The sequence below is a fragment of the Suillus subalutaceus genome, assembly GCF_016647625.1.
Source record: "Suillus subalutaceus strain FC151 chromosome Unknown DFJ58scaffold_27, whole genome shotgun sequence".
Lineage (NCBI taxonomy): Eukaryota > Fungi > Basidiomycota > Agaricomycetes > Boletales > Suillaceae > Suillus > Suillus subalutaceus.
Window position 1 is genome coordinate 348306 of NW_024540276.1, and position 22301 is coordinate 370606.

General features: G+C 49.3%; 9 protein-coding genes across 9 annotated transcripts; 5 read left to right on the forward strand and 4 right to left on the reverse strand.

Annotated features, from left to right (window-relative positions):
- Positions 1-21: 21 nt before the first annotated feature.
- Positions 22-1383, forward strand: DFJ58DRAFT_241926 (uncharacterized protein). The gene is made up of 4 exons (XM_041379413.1): positions 22-367; positions 424-809; positions 859-1226; positions 1285-1383. The coding sequence occupies exons 1-4, from the start codon at positions 269-271 to the stop codon at positions 1323-1325; spliced, it is 894 nt and encodes a 297-aa protein (XP_041246370.1). The 5' UTR covers positions 22-268; the 3' UTR covers positions 1326-1383.
- Positions 1384-1908: 525 nt separating this feature from the next.
- On the forward strand, positions 1909-3796 carry DFJ58DRAFT_241937 (uncharacterized protein). Its single transcript, XM_041379414.1, has 3 exons — positions 1909-3303; positions 3372-3586; positions 3658-3796. Exons 1-2 carry the CDS (start codon positions 2146-2148, stop codon positions 3573-3575), a joined length of 1362 nt encoding a protein of 453 aa, XP_041246371.1. The 5' UTR covers positions 1909-2145; the 3' UTR covers positions 3576-3586; positions 3658-3796.
- DFJ58DRAFT_871263 (uncharacterized protein) lies at positions 3672-4584 on the reverse strand (the record flags this gene model as incomplete). The annotated part of the gene is made up of 5 exons (XM_041394306.1): positions 3672-4070; positions 4141-4172; positions 4228-4282; positions 4338-4433; positions 4486-4584. The coding sequence occupies 5 exons, from the start codon at positions 4582-4584 to the stop codon at positions 3951-3953; spliced, it is 402 nt and encodes a 133-aa protein (XP_041246372.1). The 3' UTR covers positions 3672-3950.
- Positions 4585-7441: 2857 nt separating this feature from the next.
- DFJ58DRAFT_715375 (interferon-inducible GTPase-domain-containing protein) lies at positions 7442-8140 on the forward strand (the record flags this gene model as incomplete). Its single annotated transcript, XM_041384123.1, has 1 exon — positions 7442-8140. One exon carries the CDS (start codon positions 7442-7444, stop codon positions 8138-8140), a length of 699 nt encoding a protein of 232 aa, XP_041246373.1.
- A 2486-nt stretch (positions 8141-10626) lies between these two features.
- On the forward strand, positions 10627-11525 carry DFJ58DRAFT_241974 (uncharacterized protein). The gene is made up of 2 exons (XM_041379415.1): positions 10627-11426; positions 11485-11525. Exon 1 carries the CDS (start codon positions 10800-10802, stop codon positions 11421-11423), a length of 624 nt encoding a protein of 207 aa, XP_041246374.1. The 5' UTR covers positions 10627-10799; the 3' UTR covers positions 11424-11426; positions 11485-11525.
- Positions 11526-13001: 1476 nt separating this feature from the next.
- DFJ58DRAFT_905337 (P-loop containing nucleoside triphosphate hydrolase protein) lies at positions 13002-14518 on the forward strand. The gene is given in 6 exon segments (XM_041394949.1): positions 13002-13150; positions 13198-13231; positions 13287-13480; positions 13531-13602; positions 13622-14064; positions 14101-14518. 6 exon segments carry the CDS (start codon positions 13119-13121, stop codon positions 14406-14408), a joined length of 1083 nt encoding a protein of 360 aa, XP_041246375.1. The 5' UTR covers positions 13002-13118; the 3' UTR covers positions 14409-14518.
- Positions 14519-15739: 1221 nt separating this feature from the next.
- On the reverse strand, positions 15740-17716 carry DFJ58DRAFT_871286 (uncharacterized protein; the record flags this gene model as incomplete). The annotated part of the gene is made up of 10 exons (XM_041394307.1): positions 17685-17716; positions 17565-17637; positions 17208-17505; positions 17118-17142; positions 16930-17018; positions 16786-16873; positions 16307-16610; positions 16069-16251; positions 15925-16016; positions 15740-15875 (listed from the first exon to the last, which is right to left on the reverse strand). Coding segments are annotated over exons 1-10 (1299 nt in total), but the record flags the coding sequence as incomplete, so codon positions are not given.
- DFJ58DRAFT_242054 (uncharacterized protein) lies at positions 17717-18812 on the reverse strand. Its single transcript, XM_041379416.1, has one exon. The coding sequence runs from the start codon at positions 18700-18702 to the stop codon at positions 17800-17802; it is 903 nt and encodes a 300-aa protein (XP_041246377.1). The 5' UTR covers positions 18703-18812; the 3' UTR covers positions 17717-17799.
- An 840-nt stretch (positions 18813-19652) lies between these two features.
- DFJ58DRAFT_839554 (uncharacterized protein) lies at positions 19653-22278 on the reverse strand (the record flags this gene model as incomplete). Its single annotated transcript, XM_041392526.1, has 11 exons — positions 19653-19760; positions 19900-20046; positions 20095-20292; positions 20334-20371; positions 20422-20776; positions 20820-20873; positions 20925-20942; positions 20994-21118; positions 21167-21869; positions 21915-22075; positions 22257-22278. The coding sequence occupies 11 exons, from the start codon at positions 22276-22278 to the stop codon at positions 19653-19655; spliced, it is 1929 nt and encodes a 642-aa protein (XP_041246378.1).
- Between the last annotated feature and the right edge of the window lie 23 nt (positions 22279-22301).

A 22301-nucleotide genomic window follows, 5' to 3' on the forward strand; every position in this document is an offset into this window, starting at 1 on the left:
ACCCGCAGATGGGGGGTCGGAGTTTCAATCCCTTCTTGCTAGAGATCACTCATCTACCTCAAGCGTTTGCTTCAACTGAGCGTCTTCGCTCTTAGTTGCATCAAAGTTTCAACATTCATGTTCAATAATTGACCTCCACTTACTTTCAAATAGTTCTACAAATATTTGCATCACCACAACGCGCTAGGCTAGTTTTCAACCCGACCTCTCTTCCATTCCTACCTGTGACAAGCGTTGCAGCATCTTGGAGGTCCCAATCCTCTTAAGCATGACATCTGCAAGCTACGAAACTTCTACTTTTGCTAATCCTTCGTCCGTATATGACATACGGCGCTCTCTAGGTGGCAGTTTCTCATCTGCATACGACGTAAGTTCTCGTGAGAGTCGTACTTTCTCGGGTCGTTCAAATGCCCTCTTTCTTAGTCACCCTATTCTACTGCACGTCGAAGATCTCCATCTCCTGGTCCATCTTCGAGGAGATTCTCCCCGTATGATAGTTATATCCCCCGTGGGGGACCTAGCTATCGTAGTGATGATCATCCGAACAATTACAGGCCAAATGCATGGAGACCAGAACGCTACAACAGCCGTAGTCCATCCCCTGATCGTTATGACCGGTCTCGTTCTATGGAACCGCGCTTCTGGGATTCTGGTTCCCGCTGGCAGTCGTCTTGGCAAGATCGAAGATCCTCTCCGAGTCCACCACCTCTACGGGAAAAACTTCGCAGAGATATCATGGCAGAGCGAATGTTCGAGCCATCAGACTCCTGGAAGCAAACACACGTCGATCGATCCGGCCGATACGAAGCGTTTGTCCATTTGCGTGTCACTTAGTATTTTGTCTCATCACGTATATAGGTTGGAGCCCCCAAGTCCAAGGTTTCCAGATTATCGTGCTCGTCCTGCACGAGATTACTCTCCCCAGAAGTCACCAGCGTACCCTCCTATTCATGGTGATACTTATCGTCCTTATTCTAGTGGTCAAAGCTTTCGAGAACCACACGTAGTCGTTCGGTCAGATTCATACCGGCCACAATATGATGATAGTACCCGGCGGTCACCGCGTTCAGTTGATAAATCGAACACAGATGCTTACTATCCTCGTCGACCATCTAGTCATTATGATCACGATGACACACGGTCTTCGACCTCCATTGCTAGCACACCGCCTCGCCATGCCGTTAGCTCTCCTCCCCCAGACCCACATATCATTGATCGTGACGCTCGTAGGCATTCACCATCTTGCAGACGTGCGTCACCCGCCCACTCCGTAACACGATCTAGAGCATCCTCGAAATCTTCCGAACCCCCACTTAAAAGATTGAAGTCGAGATCTTCATCCCGATCATCTGCTTCTTCTCGACCTGATAAATCTACTATCTCCGCGCGTAATGGTCTTCAGGATACCGTGTCACCAAAACCAAATCGAGAGAGCACAACTCAACAAGCACCCATGCATGTGTTGTCGCGAGATCCTGATCGACTTAGTTCTACATCGAACACCCTTGCTGGAAAGGGTTCTGCGCACCCTGAGCCTCTACCCCACGAGTTGCCGCACGTGGGTGCCAAACCGGTCCATCCTGTGATGAATGGTGAGCTTAATGGTCCGCCTTTGGCATCGAACTTCCCGCGTTCTCCACCAAGTTTATCGTCAGGAGAAGGTACGACCATACTTTTTACTTGTCGATGACCCTGAAGACATACCAATCTTAGATATCGAGATGTCTCCTCCTGGGCTTATATCTTCTCATGCTCTCCCTAGTGACGTGGAATTCGCCTTCTTGGGGGATTCAGCTGGTAATGGGACTGAAATGCAAACCAACAAAACCTCCCCTCTTTTTGATGAAGTGCATACCCAGCCCATTAGTTCGGCTACGCCCAGTCCTGCTTTGAAATGTGTGGGGGCGGTCGTCCATAACTCACCGGCGTCCGCGCCTGCGACTGCGGCTCCTTCGCCAGAATCAAGAACACTGGAGAAAGATATTGATGTCGGCTCCCCGCAAACATTAACAGGAGACACTCCCTTGCTAAAGTCTGCTCCACCAGTCATTGCCACCGAATCGGTTGGCAGTCCATTTCGTGTCGAGGCAGAAGAGCAGCTTTTGACTCCTGCACTTGACGTAGAACAGCCCGCAACGTGGTTTTATGGTCGTTCCGCCTTTGGCAGACTCGACCGCGAAAGCCCTCCGTTTTGTAGTCCTAACGAGGCTTCAATGTGATCGTCAGACGCGCGATGAGCGTGTTGTTCCGGTTCTTAGGGCCAATCGGGCGATTCGCGAGCCTTCTCTGCCTTCACCAATTGACGCGCAAGACAAGCTGTTTCAGGAATTTGCAGCTGATCAGCCTCGTCAGGAAAGAATGACTTTACATTCTCAGTCTATTAGATCATCCTTATCAGGACACTTCCTGGAGCGAGAAACAGCCCTTCGGGAAAAGCAGCAAAAGCTGAGAGAAGAATATCTTGAGCTACATCAGCAATGGATAGCGCAATGTGCCCGGCTCGATAACGTGTCGAAAGGCGGTCTACCTGAGGAATCCATGCCGGCTTCTGCGGGCGGCAGGTCCACCAGACGATCAGCTGCCGTTTTGGGTGATGCTGTTCGCTCTGATCTTGAGATGGAGCAGATCATCGCGAATCTTGGGATGGAGGAGCTGACGGATCCAAGCTACTTGGCGATCAAGAACGTCGCAAAGATACCGGATATGGTTTCTGTCGTTGATGGCCGCGGACCATACTCTTACGACGATACGAACAATCTCTTGGACGACCCTGCGGAGTTCTACAGCTCGTCCTCGGCTCTCGACCTCTGGACGGAAGAGGAGCGCATTGTCTTCAAGGAGAGATACGCTGCCCATCCGAAGCAATTCGGGCTTATTGCTCAACATCTGCCCAATAAGACTGCCGCCCAGTGTGTCACGTACTACTACCTGCACAAGCCGCACGTCGACTTCCGCAAGGCTATTGCACAGTATGGTGCAGGTCGACGCCGGAGGAACGGCAGGGGGGCTAACAAGCAGAAAGGCAACGCACTGCTTGCAGATATTCGCCGCCATGATGATGAGGTATTGGCTGCCCACCCCACCTCTTCGGCTGTACCCAGCAAGCGCAGGAGGGCTGCTATGCTGCGATCCAATGTTGAACCCAGGAGAAACCAGTCCCGCAGGAGTACCGTCCAGCCCGACCAGACTCCCACTTCTTCTGGGACAACGCCAGATCCCGAAGCGGATGAGCAGAAGCGTAGGCGGCGCTCCACTGCAGTTGCGCGTTCGTCGGGTCTTGCTCAAGAAGAAGTTGAACCCACTGTACGTCCGGGTCATGCTACTGACTACTGGTGCTTTTGTTGATATATATACTTTGACGCCACGTTCAGGAACCAGACGCTGAGGCTCCACCTCCAAAACAAACCAGAAGACCCCGGAAACCAAGAGCACGCGCAGTCCCCACCCCATCAGAGGAAGCCACCCCCGCTCCAGAACTTCCGGATTATTGCAAGTCGTCGTCGATACCAATATCATGGTCCAAAGAGGACAAAAGTCAGACCTCTCATGCACAGCCTCTGAAATCGGCTTGCTGATCTCAGTCCAGGTTTGTTCCTTGAGCTTCTATCTCAACATGGTGATAATGTGCACCGTGTCGCTGCCCGCATGCCTCACAAGGTCCGTGGTGATCTGGTAGCAGGCTGTGGTGCCGCTTAGCTTGTCTGTATAGAATACAGTACAAGTCGGCAGTTATCATGGGAGTCACATGGATGAATTGGCATCTGTGTCTGCTGGGGATTCGACGCTTTAACTATCTGATTCAGTAGTTACACTGCAGTCCTTTCAGGCAACTTTCAGGTGTTATTTCTGATCCGTATATCCGTAGCTTGTATCTCACCCACATATAGTAGTTGTAGTAGTTCGCTAATTGTATACTCGAGCCAACGAACGGAAGTATACAGGCTGTCAATTTATCGACGGCCCTCTACCATGATGACGTGGTATCCGAAATTCGTCTTGACTAAAGGCGACAAAATGGGTTTGTCGACAGTCGATGGGGTAAGGGCGAATGCAGCATCTTGGAATGCACCCTAGTTACGACAGAAATAAATTTCGCTTATCCGAGTCAGTCAATGACTGAAACCACTTACAACCATAGACCCCCCGCACCATCCAGCCGAGACTTCCACCAGCTGGGATTCGAGAATGTGACATTCCACCATTACAGTACCTGGTGAGCAAACTCACCTTTAGCTTTGTCCTCCGAGTATTCCTGCGCTACCTTGTCGAAGCGCTGCCCCTCCTGCAAACCAGCTATCAGAACTGATGCACCTCCATATAATGACATGTGTCACAACCTGAATCTTCTGCAATGCCTCAGTTGCCTTGGAGTGTTTCTCGCATAGAATATGGCGGACGTTGACAGCAGTTGCGGCCTTCAGACCACCCTTTCCCTGTACACGACTCGAGGTGCGGTTTTCATCAGAAGCAACTATTGTAGCTTACTTTGCCCTCGGATTGGTCACCTTTGTCGGCATTCTTGGTATTTCCACCTTTCTTTTCCGCAGGCTTTTTCTCAGCTGATCCTGACTGTTTCTTGCCCATGGTATGGAAGCGGTGAAACCTAGCCTAGCCGCCTGAGGGTAGGTGAGTAAATACGTGCTTACTAAAAATAGAAAGACTTATTTGCACAACCGGAAAGCCAAAGCCTTGAACTACTACAAAGTCTAGAAAGCCACGTCAACCAACCAACCAATCAATCAATGCCAGTACTTGGAACTCGTGGCTATACGCGTCCGTGGCTGAGTGGACAAATCCGAAAATGACCCAGGCAGCAGCGCTCAGGTAAAGGCCCCGCTGGCAGACTCGGACATGGAGACTCAATAATTCTTGTCTCTCATGTCTTCCGACTCTTATTCCAAGTCACAGCTGCGTTTTTCGTCACTCGTTGCTCGTTGTATTGTCCACTGCATTTGGTTATCTCATCTTGCACCCGACTCAATATACTTCAACGTTTTCAACCCCTACAAATTGTCGCCTTTGTTTCCACGACGTTCTCGATCATACTCTCTCATGGCAGTAGTTGTTTGCACTATGAAATAAACTGGATTCTGCACCTTGCCTTATAGCGTGCAAAATGAGATACAACTCGGGGATGATAAATAGTCAAGAACAACCTACAACGAGAATAGCAATGCTGGGTCAACATCATACGACGTTCTGAGCCTCGTACATCTCCTCCAACTTTTATGTACCACTTTGGCTGATCATCGACTATTAAATTGCCCACTTCTCCTCTCCCTCTTACCTGAACTTCATCCAGCCCCGACCCCCATATCCCTACCCCTCAGGTCTTCTCCTATCACTCATTCCGCATACCACTCCGCCTCTCAATCTTTCCTGCCATTTCCTTCATCACACCATCATGCCCCTAAGCTTAGAAGGTCAGTCCATATCACCTCGGTATTCGTTCGTGATCCTCACGCTCACGCTCCATCTACAGCCATCAGCGGAAAAAATATTAAAGTCCCTTCCTGCCTGGCACAGATCCGTGGGTATCTACTTGTCCATCAATGTTGACTCGAGGAGACTCTGGAATTCAGCCATTCGAGTGCTATCATCCGACGAATATGTAGCGTGGGATGATACGAGTTCAAGAGCATCATTGGCACTCTGTGGATGGTCAACGACGCTGTCGCAAAACACGTTCAATCATCAATGTCGAAGCTTTCTATAATATGTTCAATGATTTGGAGGAGGGTGTCATGGATTATATGAAGGCGGCCTGGGCACTCTGATGAGTCTGATCAACCATGCTACGCACGCCGCGAAGAAGAAGAAGCCGCTCGAGCAGAGAATTGCTGCCATTCATATTGGTGTGTGGTTTCACGTCATATTGCTTTTGTTGAGGACGGATTTGTTTGTTGCTGCACTCTGAACCATTACTGCGTACTTCAAGTTCTTGCAGCTAAGATTAAGCCATTACCTTGATATTCTTGCGGTGATATCGATACTCATCTTGTTTTGGCACTTTCTTGTCAATGTCTGCACTTCCATGTTTAGTTGGAATGACTTGTTTTTCTTCTTTCAAAATCTGGTTATGGGAGACTAAAGACAGGCGTATGGTAGGACGATAGGTTACGGTTCGATGAGAACGTGTCTGAAATGGCCCGGCTTCGAAATCCCCAGTTGGGCCTGGTTAATGCTGAGCCGCTCCAGAGCCGGAGTCACAACCAGAACCAGATCCCAAGACTAGTTTGTATCCATCATCGAGATGTCAAGCAGTGATTAACCTTGATAAACCCGCCCCACAGCGTAATGGGTGCCACCGGCAGTGACGAGACATCCGAGTCGGTCTGCCATCTCTCTGTGGTCTAGCTGTCAATGCTGATACTAATTTGAATAGCTCATCAATGCTACATCGGGCTCGGGGTTGAGAATTCGCATGGGGCTTGAGCTTAAGAGTTGTACCAACGAAATACAGACCTCGCAGCTGTTAATCTTGTTAGACGGAAATCATGTCGTTCTCATCAATACGCCGACATGCTGAAGATGATTGCGGCTTTCCTGCAGACGATGTTCGTACTTGTCTATGATTAGTACGGGTAGCCTAGCGGACTGACAGATCGACCCCTAAGCACAAGCAAAAACAAATATCTGTCGGTTGTCACCTACATGCACTGAACTGTAGATTGTCTTGCATGGAATTGACTGGCGGAACTTCACGTAGATCTCTGATCTATGACTTCTTGTCCGCGGATGCATGTTCTATTCTACATTCGGCGTAACACAGAAGCGACGTGAATAAACATTCTGGAAGCTACCGTTGTTACGCCTTATTCGTACTGGCCTCGTGTTTGCCTGGCGTCTGTCTGGACAAGTATAAGACCCGTACACCCACCCTGCTTGCCCCTTGTCGAACCATTCCCTCTTCTCTTCCCTGCAGAGTTGCCATCATCTGAACGCCACATTCAGATTATTGTAATTCATACAGAGGTGAGCGAAGCTTGAAGTTGCGCAATCCACAAGTAGTTAATTAGTCTAGGTCACATCGAACGCACACGGAAAATACGTTGCCACACCTCTCCTCTCAGCAGTGTCAAATCGTCTCCCCCAAGTTCCCCTGCACTGCATGGGTATATTGATCTTAATCCCATTCGTGGCGGTTATAGCTGTAACCGTCTTGTCGGAATATTTCCCGCAGGGAGATGGGGAGAGCGAGGCGAGAGACCGTGCTAGAAAGGCCAGACTACTATCCTTACAGGAGAGAGCCGAAGAAGCGCAAGGAGCCTGGCGTGTCACGGAGGAAGCAGCAGAACATGCGCAGGAGCTCTTGAAAGAACAGGAATGGGTGGCTGCAGAAGATGGTCGCAGAGCAGAGGAGGAAAGGCTCGCTGTTGAGCGTAAATGGTTTGCAGGCGTTCGCCCCGAGTGTCGCCCTTCAGAGCAAGATATCAGTCGAATGAAGGCCCAGTATCGTTACAGCCCGGAATTCATTCATATCGCAGTTGTTGGCTCCGCTGGGGCGGGCAAGTCGTCCTTCATTAATGCCGTCCGTGGCTTGTCCAGAAATGATTCCATGGCCGCTCCTACGGGAATCGTCGAGACCACTTACACCGTCGCGAGATACCTAGATCCGTACCCGAACTCCCGGATGGTTTGGTACGATATTCCTGGATCAGGCACCACAAAGGTGTCTGACTGGCAGTACTTCAATAACATGGGCCTCTACATCTTCGACTGCATCATCGTGCTCATAGGCAATCGTGTCTTGGAATCCGACCTCGCCATCCTCCACGCCTGCGAGCAGTTCAGAAACATTGAGGCGTTCATTGTTCGCTCCAAGTCAGACCAGCACATCAACAACATGGTGTGCGAGAAGATGTCGCAAGGTTTCGACCTTCCTGGTCCCGACATGGACGCCAAAACACGTTCTCTCTTATTGCAAACGAAATCCGAAGAACGGGAGAGGTTCATTGACGAAACGCGCAAGAATGTACGAATGCACCTTGAGAGGGCGAACCTCTCTCGTAAGAAGGTCTACATCGTTTGCGTGGACGCCATTCTTGCGGCGGTGAGCAATTCGCGCTCTCCGAAGGCAATTGATGAGGCAGACCTTCTGAATGATGTCGAAGAATTTGTTCGGAAGCGTCTGCAGTGACCACTGGCAGTCGGGGTGTTAAAAGTAATCTTGCTCGATTGTCGATCGGTTCGTTTAGTGCAGTTTTTACCCTATAGATATGCCTGTCCCGGAGCCTGACAGCTCCCGCACACGTTCGATAGTTTTTGTTTATGTATTTTTGGTTGGATGTGACATACCGTATTGAGACTGTACATCTCCCCCAAGTCTGTCATGATATTTTGCTCTTCGTTAAGCCCTCATCATCAAATATGACCAAACAAGTCGGGAACGACTCATTCTTCTCTCGTAATCCACGTGATTGAGACACTGAGTGCCACCATGTATTCTCTAACTGGGCCCAAAGACGATGCAAGGCCATACCGACCAGCTACGATTTGTTCTGCTCCTGCCTGGTGATGGCGCATCATCACATGTTCGGAAGACAACAACGCACTCCGACTATGGGACCTGAAAAGCGGCGCACATATTTGCAATGACTAGCGAGACAAGGGGACCCAGGCAGGAGTATACACCATAGTATTGTCTCCAAATGGCAACACCATTGTGAGTGGGAGTGATGATTGGAAAGGGATGTAAACTCAGATAATCGTTCAATGAACAGGGCACACTGATTTGGTGTGAATTCGACTATGGGACGGCAAAAGTATGGATGTGAAGAGCAGAGAAACAGTCTTTGCAGTCGAAACTGGGAGCCAGTGGACGTTGACGGTGATCTACTCTGCCGACTTACAACGAAAGCGGATAGCAATACGGGTGCGCGAGCTGCTCGCTACACTCAACCACATTTATCAAGCTCGGAGTCGCGTGGTATCATGGGCGGTAAGAGGCTTAGGTTTTTGCTACAACATGGATGGCACGCCAATCTTGTCAGCTTGCAGTCGCGATCCTAGTCACCTGGAGGGAGGACGTGGCAGCCGTAGACTGGGAGCTGCGGACAACGACATCATGATGGTGTTGGCGGGCGGGTAACATGGAGGGAGTAACTATAGACAGACAGGCAAGCAGTCGCGGGGATCGGGAGAGATGAAGGCAAAGGTCTTGATAGTAGGCAGGCGGGATGGATGTTGACGGTGGGCGGTAGCGACATCATGCGGTGGGCTTGACAGACTTCCCAGCACTTTCTGAGCAACCCACTAACAAATTTTGCGCAGACCTGTTCCCCAGACTTTGTCACAGATTTTGCATCCAGTCTGCATAGACCTCACGCAGACCGGCCAAATCCCGCACTTTCTAGGCATACCTACTATCAGTCTCCCAGACCATAACAGAAGGAAGATACTCGTTTCCTTCCATATTAAATGGCCCGCACCCTACCGCAACATGCAATGCATCGCACAACATGTCGTCCACGGAATAGCGTCCCCTAGCCCCTAGACCCAACTGCTTCGAATCACCAGCGTCAATCACGGATCTCGATAATGCCCTACCTGGCCACAGGTTCAAAGACCTTCTAACCCTCTGAAAAACTCGTCAGTATCGAGGACAATCGAGGACTTCTCATATTTCCGAGCAATATCAAGGTCATAGAACGTATATCACAATAAACGAGGATGGGGCACATCGCTATTTACAATTTCCAAACACGACAACTCTCTGCCGCAATGCCGTGCTCACGTTCAACATCTGATTTCATATATGCAAACAACAAACGACGTAGTTTTGAGTGGGTAATTGGAGGTAGACTAGTGAGACTGGGTTCAGTTCGCCTATCGACAGCTTGCCTGCATATAAATTAACTGGGGCGGGTCGCGGGCGTAGCTTGCTCATTGCACAATATCAATTTAAGGTTCGATTACTTGCATATGATATCTCTACTTAGCTGAATCGACTCGTAGAACTTCACATAGAGATCTGATTTATGACTTCTCCGATGCACGTTCTATTCTACCCTCGGCGTAACACATCAGAAGCTACGTGAATAGCCTTTCAATAATATAGAAGCTGCCGAAGTTGTTCCACCCTATTCGTACCGGCCTCGCGTCTGACTAGACAAGTATAAGACCTGTACACCTACCCTGCCTGCCCCCTTGTCAAATCGTTTTCTCTTGTCTTCCCTGCAGAGTCATCATCGGCTGCACTTCGCATTCACATTATTGCAGTCCATACATAGGTGAGCGAAGCTTGAAGTTCTGCCGTCCACAATTGCTCAATCTTATTCTAGGTCGCGTCGGACGCACACGGAAAACACGTTTTCACGACACCCTTCTCAGCAGCCCCATCCACCAGATTTCTCTGCACTGCATGGCTTTTTTCATCGCCCCACTCATGGTCCCAGCCGTAGTGTCTGCAGTGTCTGCAGTGGTTGCAGTTGTAGCCGGCTGGCCAGCTCATTCTGCAAGAGCCAAGCAACTGGAAGCAGAAGAGGCAGCAAGGAAGATGGAAACCTTAGTGCAGATGGCAACCCTCGTAGCCTTGTCCAAGGCGAGCGAGGCCGAAGACAGTGCTAAAACGGCACGGAACTGTCTGGAAGAACTGCAACGGCTGTCTGCAGAAGCTAGTCGCAAAGCAGAGGAGGCGAGGCTCGCTATTGAGCGTAAATGGTTCGAAGGCGTTCGCCCCGAGTGTCGCCCTTCGGATGAAGATATCAGTCGCATGAAGGCCCAGTATCATTACAGTCCAGGATTCATTCACATCGCAGTCGTTGGCTCTGCTGGAGCTGGCAAGTCGTCCTTCATTAATGCCGTCCGTGGCTTGTCTAGAAATGACCCAGTGGCCGCTCCTACGGGAATCGTCGAAACCACTGACACTGTCACGAGATATGCTGATCCGCGCCAAGATTCTCGGATGGTTTGGTACGACGTTCCCGGATCAGGCACTCCAAAGGTGTCCGACTGGCAGTACTTTCAATGACATGGGCCTCTACATCTTCGACTGCATCATCGTGCTCACAGACAATCGTGTCTTAGATTCCGACCTCGCCATCCTCCGCGCCTGTAAGCCGTTCAAGAACATCGAGGCGTTCATTGTTCGCTCCAAGTCAGACCAGCACATTAACAACATGGTGTCCGAGAAGATGCCGCAAGGCTTCGACCCTTATGATCCAGACATGGACGCCGAAACACGTTCTCTTTTCTTCCTAAAGAAAACAGAAGAACGGCAAAGGTTCATCGACGAAACATCGCAGAATGTGCAAACGCACCTTGAGAGGGAGAAGCTCTTTCCTAAGAAGGTCTACATCATTTGTATGGACGCCATGCTTGCAACAGTGAACAAGATCCGCTCCTCAAAGGCAATTGATGAGGCAGACCTTCTGAGTGATATCAGAGGATTTGTGTTGCAGCGTCTGCAGTCGGGGTGCTAAAAAGTCAGATACTCTCGTTCGATTGTCGATCAAATTGTTTAGTGTAATTTTTTCCATCCAGCTAGTCCTGTCTTGGATCCTGATAGCCCCACACAAGGCTTGCATTAGCGTCACCTTTTTTTTGCTGATTTTGTTCATTTTCTCGTCAGATATCACCGTACCTCTCCCCCAAGTCTGTGATCTTACATAGTATTGCGTTCTCAGAATTCATTTTGTTACTTTTGTACAGTTTTTGTCAGTCAATTGATGTATGGCTGGAACGAACATGATTCGAAGCTGATCGAAGTCGAACCTGAAAGCTTGACGGTCATACTAGTGAGTCTGTGCTAAGCGTGAATATCGGGGATTAGTATGCAGTCCCATATCGATATATCCATTACACGAAAAACCTTCTTAAGAACGCAGCTTCCCTATGCAGCGCGCAGGCAGATCTTTGTGAATCCATCTCGCCTTTCCCACACAAATCCAGAATGCCTCGACTGTTGCGCGGCGCAAACCGACTATGATCTTAGCAACTGAATATCACGCAGAACTTCGAAGAGTAGGGGAGCAACTCCTGGAAAGCGTGTGCTGAGTGACTAGTGACTGGTTATCTACCTGCAGTATTAAACAAGTATTAAAGCACGAATAACCGCTAGTATCGGGTGCTATTGCGTCCATCACGTCATACTGTGCATTAACATCGTCTGTCTCCTATTTACGGTTCTTTCCTCACTACCATGGCAGACGAAGTACTCAGGCTATCGGTTTGGTCCTATCATTGACGGTAGAAAAAAGGTTGGTCAGAAACGCGTGCTTGCGCTGCATCGTCAGTTTGTCGAAGTCCAACTACATTCGAAAGCCACTATATCCCCCCCCCAATCGACCTGGCGTTCCGTCCAAACCGTTCATCGTGGACAATGAATCGAAGACAGTTACCTCTGCGATCTGCATATGCAACTGGTTGACACTAGCACGAACCGTGCTCGGCCTTCGAACGGATTCCTTGCTCGCAGTTAATTGTACAGAGTGTTGTCAAAGGTGAAAACGCGAAGAGACAATGCATCTATTTGCAGAGACGAACAAAGGACAAGATTGTGCTAATATTGTACGTCATGATTTGCTACTGTAGACACGATAGCTGACCAAAGGGGAATCCTTGTATCAGTCAAATACCTTGGTTGTATAATAGCTCATATAAGCGAACTGGCTCAGCGGATTCAGTCGCGGTTCCAGGCCACCTTAAAATTGCTTGGTTGTGTGTCCACTGGTTTGTGACTGACGAAAACAGAGATGCTTGGCATCAGATTCCTGAAGCTGTATTTTTCACATAATTGGCGGCAGTGCACCCAATGCATCGTCGATACATCACGGAGGATCAGCTCAAGCTTCGAGAATGGACTACCATTGCGCTCAATGAGGATGAAGCAAGGCTGCTTGACGCAATCACACTCCCTGAGTTTCATTCAGTACTGATCGCATCTATACAAGTACAGCTCCAAGCAACGAGGTAGGAACTCAACATTCGCTAGGCACATTAGGAGCTGGACGTCGAGGCTGAAGGCTGTGCGGTTCAAAGAAGTGGGTGCATCCGCAGGTGTATTTAAGTCCTGCCTTCTTCGCATCAGCCAGTGCCACCACAACGGATTGGCTGTCTCTGTTTTCAACCTGAACTTCCTATTGTACCAACCAACAGCTGCTGATTGGCGAGTTACTATGGCGAATCCAGACAGAGAAATCAGAATTGCGTAGGTACTTTCCATGTCTTCAGATTGCCGCATTGACGCTCTTTTAGCGTGATGGGTGCAACCGGCAGCGGCAAATCCATGGTATGTACGGTCCCTTTGCTCTGGACTGTGTGTTGATCGTTATCGCCGGAAACAGTTTATCAATAAAGCTAGCGAATCGAACCTTCCTGTTAGTAGCGGCCTCGAGAGTTGCACCAGCGAGGTGCGAACTTCACGGCCGTTCATCGTCAGTGGACGTGTCATCACCCTGATCGATACACCGGGGTTCGATGATACGACCCGCAGTGATACAGACGTTTTGGCCATGATCGCTGCATATCTCTCCAGGACGTGTGTAGTTCCATTGCGATATATTTCCTCAGGCTAAGTAATTCCTTCAGCTACAAGCATGGCGCCAGGCTCGCAGGTGTTATCTATATGCACCGCATTTCCGACTTCAAGATGGGCGGCACGTCCAAGCGCAACTTCAAGATGTTCCGCGAGCTCTGTGGAGAAAGCTCGCTCAAAAACTGTTCTCATTGTGACCAACATGTGGTCCGAGGTGAAACCCGAAATTGGCGAGGCCAGAGAGTCCGAGCTCGCGGGCAAGGACAAATTCTTTAAACCTGCTATCGAGAAGGGAGCTCGCATGCTCCGTCACGATGGCACCCTCGAATCCGCACATATCACTCTCCGTTGTCTCCTCGACAGCCACTCAGCACCGCTCGCCATTCAGCAGGAAATCGTTGATGAGCAGATGTCCATCGAGACAACCGCCGCGGGTTCTGAGCTCAGGCGTGCCCTCAACGAGCAAGCTGATCGTAACAAAGAGGAGATCCGCAATCTCAGAGCAGAGATGGAAGCCGCTATGCGGGCCAAGCACGAAGAGAAGAGGGGCAAGGTTCAAAGAGAGCTCGAGAAAAAGCAGCAGGAATGTGAGCGCATCGAACAAAACTCTCAACGCATGGCAGCTGAGTTCGATGCCGAACTCAAACGCCTCGAGGCTCGAATCGCGCAGATGGACGACGAGCACCAGAAGCAACTCAAGGCGCTGGAGGGCCTTCAAGGCGATATAGCCAGAGTGCAGAGTGAGACACGGAAGCAAGAGGAGGCTGCAGCCGCCAAGAAAGTCGAAGAAAACACCCAGTCGCGTATTATGGAGCAACAAAGGTTAGCCGACCAGCGCGAGGAAGAGGAACGACGGAAGCTAGTTCCTCCGTCGGCAGAGCAAAGCTCAAAGCTAGCAGAACAAGTAGTGTCAGAAACAAGCTATGAATAGGAAGAAGAGCCAAACACCCGAAGAAGAAGTGACGAAGCCGCGAAAACGAACTCGAGCAACTGAATATGGACTACTGAACGAATAGGATCTGACGCTGGACTCGGAGTGCCAGAGACCAAAGCAAGCTTCCCCAGTAGTTCAGCAGCCCAAGGGTTCTACACCTCCTCGCATTATGCCTCCCTCTCCATCCGTGGTGCGGCACTGCCATCACTTGACCCGGCCAGATGTTCTAGTGCCAATTTTGATGGTTGGGACCGCCGCAGTCATCACAACGGTGACGTTGGTGCCCAGTTTGACAGTGCTGTCGGCTACTGCTGCAATAAAATTGTCTGCGTATGTAAGGAACTTAAGGCAATGCCTGTACTTTTAATCAATTGAACAATATACGTTCTGAACTGCATACTATCATGCATTGCATCATGTACTAGCTACATCTACTAATTACTTTTTGACTTGGCTCGCAGTGGAACGCCACAACCAGCACATGTTTACCTGTGTTTATTACCACTATCTACTACACAGCCACAGTCTTGTCGCTTTTTTCAAGCACTACACCAAATTCCAGTCTCACAATATCTCCGCGTGCTGAGTTCGCATTCTTACTATCGGTATGTCATAACGCCGTCAGTGATGAGACGCCCCACGGGGTCATCCACCTCGCAGCTGGCCTATAAGCTAGTTAGTTATCTAATATATGCTCTACGGTCAGATGTAGTTCTGACTGGCGATAGCTACCTAGCTAGGGTGTCGGTACTCTCATGATCTGTCATGGCCACCAAAATCAGGTCCTAATCTTTGTGCTCTTCTATGTCTTGATCATCTTGTCCCACCGCATAACGGAAAGGTTCATCAGTGGCGCTTCTAGCGATGAACTTTGGAATTGGAGTTGTGTTCGGCGAAGACTGACGATAATCGACCTCCTCGGGCTCTTCGACGACGTTGTTTGTGTACCTCGCATTCTCCTCGTGTTCTGCACTAGACACTATTGTGGCGCCCGTGTCGTTGGCTGCTGCTGTTCGTTCTTCGTTCTCGGACGCCACAGAGGCATCAGAGTGGTACGACTGAGTTCGAGGGATAGAGGAGTGAGAGTGATCTTCGTGACCGTCCACGCCTGGCATTTCTGATTGGAAATTACGTGAAGTCGAAACATCCACCTCGACGTTTGGTTGCGAGAGGCCTGTCAATGTGTAAAGACTGGCTTCTTCAGGATCGGGTTGAGGCTCGCATTTTTGACCTCTTTTCATCCCCACAAACTCCATGACTCGTTTCCAAGCATGAGCCAGAAGGGATGATAGTTGTTGGCCAACTGCACGCCACCACCACCAGTGTTCTCCTTCCCTGATGCGGATGATGCCGTATGATATCATCACGAATACGATCAGTGTCAAAGCACCAACTACGGCCCTGGAAATTGTACCTCCAGCACTGCACCAATTGATGGAGAATGCCGCAAAGAAGAAGACCATCCTAACTTGAAGTTAGGGCATCCGCCTATGTCATTATGGTACAGACTCACCCCCACATGAGTAACGCCTTGGGAACGCTGTAAATTATGGCCAGCTTTTCAAGTCCGTGCTTTTTGTCGTGAAGTCTCAATGCGAATGATGCCTGAAACAGCTACCGTAAGAAACATTCCAGTTATACAGCACGAGTTACTGACTGCTTCCAAAGCTGTATTGTCTCCAGAGGTTTGTTCATGCCATACCAAGAAGATGCCGAGAATTATACTTCCCAAGCTCGTCACCAAGGACATGTAGCAAGCCATTTGAATGGCAGATTTACTGCCCTCATCAACGGTGTCGAGAGCGAGAAACCCAACATTGGCGTTGAGCAGGACAGTGGCCTACAAATGGCTCGACATTGATTTTACCCAACAAAACAATAAAAGGTAGATTTACCAAGAGATTGGAGTCCTGAAGTCGCCCTTTCAATTTTGAACTAAGTGCATTCCACCGTGCCGTGGAAGCAATTTCATCCACAAAAACCCTGTGCAGTTCTTGGACTTGCGTCACGGGGTCCAAAAAAAGGAGGGGTGCAACTACGACCATCAACAGTGATGGTACGTATTCCCAACCATGGACTGTCTTGTCAGAGATGAGTCTCACGCAATTCTCCCCGTGAAAGTTGATAAACTGATTTTCACCTGGAAAGTCATCATCAATCACAGCTAGATAGACAAATGAGATAGCACTGACTGAATAACTTCATGATACGGCCTTAAATGATAATCGACATTAGGAGGAGCTGGAGTTCAAATTAAGCCTCACCAATGACAATGGCAGCGTGACATCGTTGCATCCGCTTTTTCTTATGGAAACCAACCTTTAAAAAGCCGAATTAGCACAGAAATCCGTGAGGAAGTATCAATGTAGCGTACGTACCCTTGATTCCGTCTACCACCGAAATGTAGTCCTTGAGTTCGATGACATCACCTAGCGCAGAAGACCGCTTCGATGTTATGTGGTCTGATGGTTGTGACCGAACATATTAGGTCAAGATAGAAGGCCAAAAAAGTACTAACCACATGTCGCATGTATCAGCATATCCTTAACCTCATCGACATGGTCCTGTGAAACTAAGCACAGGTCAGGGAAATACTCCCAATGTAGCCTACGCCGTCCGTTAGTATGCTTGTATGTGAACCTATGATTGTATTAGGAACGGGATGGTGTTGTAAGGAATGTGGTGCGGACCTTTCCTAAAACACACCAATATTGTGCCTGGATGGCAAGCCCTGCCAATGAGAATCAGGACAAGTCTTTCAGATCCAGGTCCACTGACTAACTACGATCCACCCACGTATGTGTGAAAGACTCTTGACGCCTTTACAATCGGAGAGCACATGTCCAACATCAGACTCGTGCAACCAGAAGAGGCACCTGCTATTGTGGTTGACGAAATAGTACCAACAAACGATGGCAGAGTCATCAGACGCGTCAATGTTCTTTAGCTCGAGCACAAGGTCCACCTGTGCTATGGGGAGATTGAGCTTCTCTTGTTTAACGGCGGACTCGAGCCCACTCCGCAAGTACCGCATGTGGTATTCAATGGACTTGTATATTCGTGGGTTAAAGATATCCACTTCTGTGAATGTTCTCTGCATATAGTAACCATATTAGAAATGTCGGTCTTCAGTAATCGATAAACTCTACGCACATGTTCTTTGTTTAGAAAGTAGCGAGAACCTTCTGGATGAACGAGCGTGGTCCATCCTGGGGGTACAACCGCCCTTAAAAGAGTTGATGTATGAAAGAAGGTGGTTTAAGTAGGACTTACGTCAAGGTCATGCACAGGAAATGTGATTGTCATAGCGGGGACAGTAGTCTGGGTACTGTCGGTGACCCTTTTGCGACGTCAGCTCTAGAGTACAAGTAGGAGAGAAGGCTCATGTTCACCGGGGAATGCATCTTTGATACCTCATGACTCCTGCCGCAACCATAGGAAATATTCCTGGGGGTTTATCCTCATGCACCTCAACAATCTTTGAGCCCGGCTTCGAGTCGTCGCTACCGGGCGGAGCAGTCAAATGAACACGATAACCGGTAGCAAGATCTGGTGGTTCATTTTGCAGCGCGATGGAACTATGGATGACGTCGGGGAGATGATAAATAGGTCCCTCGTGCAGGCGTAATGTAGGCTGTCCACATTGTGACCCAGATTGATCGCTGCCCTGTGAGACATGACTATGTCTGGAATAAGTCTTTCTAAGCCCCAGATGCGTTGTGGAGGACATGGGTGTAGCAACCAGAGAACGAGCACCATTCGTGTATACCTGTGATTGTGAATGTGACCCTGGCAATCCATGGAGGCTTGAAGGACGTGATGGGCCTGGACTGCTAGACCCCTCGAATGGTTCACCACGGGGGAACGTCCGACTCCCCGAGTTCTCTCTCGTCTGCAAGGACTGGTGCAAACTTGACATAGCGCCCCCATCTATCTCTGCAGTACTCCCATTCCGTATTATTGTATTAGTCTGTGACAAAGGTATCGCTGTGACTTTTCGCAGATGTTGTGAGCGGATTGAATAAGGATTATCCAAAGGAGGCACAGAACTCGAGCAAATGGGTGCATCCTCTCTTGTGATGTTCCCTTGAGATCGCGGTAGAGCCTCGCTGGAAAAACGAGTCCCAGCAAACAACCTCCGACCACATGCACTGAGCTGTAAATGACCGGAAGCAAATTGGGGGAGCAAAGTCAAAAAAAGCGATAATGAACCCGCAAAGCGACGTGCAAGCTGTGAAAGCCACTTCTTTAGTGTGTTGAGAATGTGGACAAGGAGTCGTGCTGTCATCATGGCAGGGCACCTTGAAGGTACTGAAAATTCAAGAGAAAAGAAGGGGTACAATCACTGGGGAAACGACTTTTTAGTCGTATATATGAAGGGCGCCAGCGGACAAAATTCTCAGCGATTTCAATCAAGGGTTTCGAAGTCCCGTTTCGCTTTCGAATGCAAGTAATTCGATTTCGGGTGCTGCATCTCACTTTTCCGAGACTGATTTTCACGTACATTTCACGTTTCGATTTCATGTTCTGATTTCGCATTTGATTTTGATTTCACTTAAATTTTGTTTGTAGCTAACCGCTTGTCTTCGTCATCGACCCGCGCATTCCTCTGTCTTGGCTCGTGGCTCCGCTGTGATCTGGTAGCACCCGAGGACCTTACTAAGATCATGAAGTCTCTGAAGAAAAGAAAACGAGAGGGCGAGCCCGCGGGTAAATGCAACACTGCGGGTAAGCTGCTATACCGTGACTGCGGCGGGTTACATCAGTAAACCACTTTGTGGTGTACAGCGCTGTACAGCGCTGTACAGTGTGCAAGCTCCACAGCTTGGTCCCTGTTAGCCAGTTCATCAAGTAGCACCTTGCTCTGTGAATTTCTGTACAGACACTCACAGACCACCCAGCAACTACGAAATTCTACTTAAATTGGCAAAAAAAATTGCTGTCCATGTATGTACAGACACTCACAGAGCACCGGAACTGTGCAGATATTGTTCACTGTACTGATATTGCTCGCTGTACTGCTTACACGACACTAAAAATAAAACAAAACCAATATATTCAATCACATGACTATGTTGGACGGTATTAGATCACGATCGGGAACACAATGATACAACGGTGCCTAAAACGATGAAAGAGGGGCGCGGGAATAGAAAACTAGTCGAGAAGAATTTGCAGGTGGTCGTGCTTCGCCTCAACAACTCCTTCGAGATTCAATGCCGCGGCCCTGTGCAAATGAAATTAGTATAAAAGTTTTCGGAGAGGGTGGAGATCCTTGCCATCCCGCTGCAGCCCATTCTTGCAGTTGAGCTGACAGCCTCGGACCATGATACGCGTCTCCAAGGATATCTTTGAGAAATACGAGCATCCGATTGTAAATAGGGCTGTAGTCCTTGCTTGAAAAATTCGGGTATGATTTTCCATGTCCGTTTTTTGCAAGACCGTCGAGGACGCAATTAATACAACATTTGTGAAGGAGATAACCTACCACTGCGGCAACCAAAGCCAAACACGAGAGTGGCAATTCTGTACGGAAGATCTCTGGCATCCTTTGCGCGATTCGATATGGCCCTGTGTAAAAGAATGCGATGGCAACCTCACGAAGGGCGGGATGGGCAAAATTTCGCGTTTTCCCCTGGCAATCTTCTGTCAGTATAGACGCGATCAGTGCAAGATCACTCACCATTTCGTCCACCCCAAACCGTAAGAATAGCGATTCTTTGATTAAACCAGCAGCCGCATGTTCAATCCAAGCAGCACGTTCTTGAGTGGGGACCGAAAGCGGGGGAATGAGCGAATATGATAGTGGTGCAATGCTTATGGCAGTTTTCTTCAAGTCTGATCGCCAAGTTGAAAGATCGTCATACAGCTTCAGTACAGACTGTCAGCGATATATCGGCCCAGAATGAGTTAAATACGCACCAACCGAGACATATTAATTTTTTGCTCAGGCCAAACCCCTGCGATGACAGATTAGTTTGAGAACGAACGAGAACAAATGAGCACTCACCAGCTTCAAATTGTTCACCGTTCCTATCCCACATAACCAACGTTGCGATAAGAACTTCGGTGATTGATCCTGGTAGGTTCTTCACCAAGGCTGGAAACGGATTCTCCAGGGCATGTTGCAGGCGACATTCCGCTTTGGCATCCTCCAGAAAACACTTCCAGCGCGGGCCATACCAAGATAGTTGATCGGGTGTTGGCCCACTACCCGATGCCTTGGATCTTTTGGCTCTTGATGGCTGAACGCTAGACTCGGTTTCTTGATTTAGCAGCTTGAGGGAGTCAGGGTCAGGAAGACGGGGCTTTCTGTTTTTCTCATGGTGGCGCTGCAATACATCCTCGGGCTTCAAGGTAATGGTCTACTTAATTGTGAGCACCAATTAGAACAATTTCTAATCTCACCTCAATGTGTTGGGACTGTTGCCGCTGTAGGCCTGGTGAGATGTCCTGAGGGCCCTTGAAAGAAAAGAAATGTAAGCGTGTCACAATTAAGTAACGTGATCATACCTGAGAGCTTTCGTTCCGCTGGACGAACAAAATGAAGTGAGTCGGTCTCAGCTAGACTAGAAAACTTACGGAGGTTTTATCAAGGCTCGTCAGGGCAACAACATCATCTTCATCACGTGAATACTGGAATTCAAATTCAGGTGTGAGTGGACGAGCGACTGGAGGTTGCGAAGGTAGTGCATCCTTTGAAAATCCTATGATATTGATTTAATGAAGGGAAATCATGCCACGAAGATGTTTACCTGGATGTTCTTTCTGGCGCCGGCCGGCCTCCCCCCAACCAAACTCCTGCGAGCTCTTGACAGTGTCATCATTCTCCCCCTCTTCATCATCCTCTCTGTCAGCCTCTCCGTCGGGATCTTTGTTGTCGCTGTCGTCACTGTCATCGCTGTCGTTGCTGCTGCTGCTTTTGGAGTCGCTGTCCTCCTCAGATCCTAGCAGCCTCAGATGACGTTGAGCCCTAACAGTGTCATCCTCCTGGCGCAGAGCTGGGTCTAAGTTGTGCTCCAAAAAGACGGACCTCTGGGTATGCTGCACTCGCTGCTCAGCGATAGCGTCCCGAGCTCGTTTCTCAGCGATAGCGTCCTGAACTCGTTTCTCATCGATAGCATCCCGAGCTCGCTGCTCATCGATAGCATCCCTAGCTCGCTGCTCTGCAATAGTGTCCCTAGCTCGTTGCTCAGCAATAGCGTCCCTAGCTCGCTGCTCAGCAATAACATCCCTAGCTCGCTGCTCAGCGACCTTCATCCCAACAGTGACATATGGGTTTTCCGACACCTGAAGATCGGGCTTAGCAGTACCGGGATGAACAAAGTCTGTGGTGTTTGAAGCAGCAAATCCAAACCGTCTGCCAGGTTGTAGTAATGTCAAGCTGGGCTCTGCAATATCCATGGCTGAGGCATCTGGAGCATCACTGACGAGCGAGCTATACGGTGGAGGAACCGCCTATGGGAGAATCAACATGAGTAACAACATTAATTAAACACTTACCTTAGAATCTTTCTTTCGACCTTTACGATGTGGCTCTGGGGCTTGGGGATTGACTGGAACATTGGGACCAAGGGACGTCCTACCCTTGTGTTCGTGAGCTCGAGGCTTAGATTGTAGCGCTAATCCAATTTTCTCCAGCTGGGCGTTCCTACCTCCAGTTCCTGCATTAGGGCGGCCAGAACGTCAGGGAGCATCATTTGCTGCTTCTGCTCCAGCCAGGCCGAGTGACACGAGAAGGTACCATGCTGGGTACTTCGGCAATGTCTGCAGCCCGCGACTTCTTTGGCAAGCCGGTCTTTAAAGCATCAGATCCTTTGCGCTTGGATCATTTCCTCTTGGGACTGGCAACGGCACGGGGAGGCATCACTGCAATAAAGAACAGGAAGA

Bases quoted from the DNA above. Each gene is read 5' to 3' on its own strand.
- DFJ58DRAFT_241974 (XM_041379415.1), top strand. From the start codon at position 10,800: ATGCCGTCCGTGGCTTGTCTAGAAATGACCCAGTGGCCGCTCCTACGG.
- DFJ58DRAFT_242054 (XM_041379416.1), bottom strand. From the start codon at position 18,702: ATGATGACAGCACGACTCCTTGTCCACATTCTCAACACACTAAAGAAG.
- DFJ58DRAFT_241926 (XM_041379413.1), top strand. From the start codon at position 269: ATGACATCTGCAAGCTACGAAACTTCTACTTTTGCTAATCCTTCGTCC. The intron at 368-423 runs GTAAGTTCTCGT...CCTCTTTCTTAG, and splicing joins GTTTCTCATCTGCATACGAC to TCACCCTATTCTACTGCACG. The intron at 1,227-1,284 runs GTAGGCATTCAC...AACACGATCTAG, and splicing joins TATCATTGATCGTGACGCTC to AGCATCCTCGAAATCTTCCG.
- DFJ58DRAFT_241937 (XM_041379414.1), top strand. From the start codon at position 2,146: ATGGTCGTTCCGCCTTTGGCAGACTCGACCGCGAAAGCCCTCCGTTTT. The intron at 3,304-3,371 runs GTACGTCCGGGT...CGCCACGTTCAG, and splicing joins AAGAAGAAGTTGAACCCACT to GAACCAGACGCTGAGGCTCC.
- DFJ58DRAFT_905337 (XM_041394949.1), top strand. From the start codon at position 13,119: ATGGCGAATCCAGACAGAGAAATCAGAATTGC. The intron at 13,481-13,530 runs GTGTGTAGTTCC...TAATTCCTTCAG, and splicing joins GCTGCATATCTCTCCAGGAC to CTACAAGCATGGCGCCAGGC. The intron at 14,065-14,100 runs GTGAGCGCATCG...AACGCATGGCAG, and splicing joins CGAGAAAAAGCAGCAGGAAT to CTGAGTTCGATGCCGAACTC.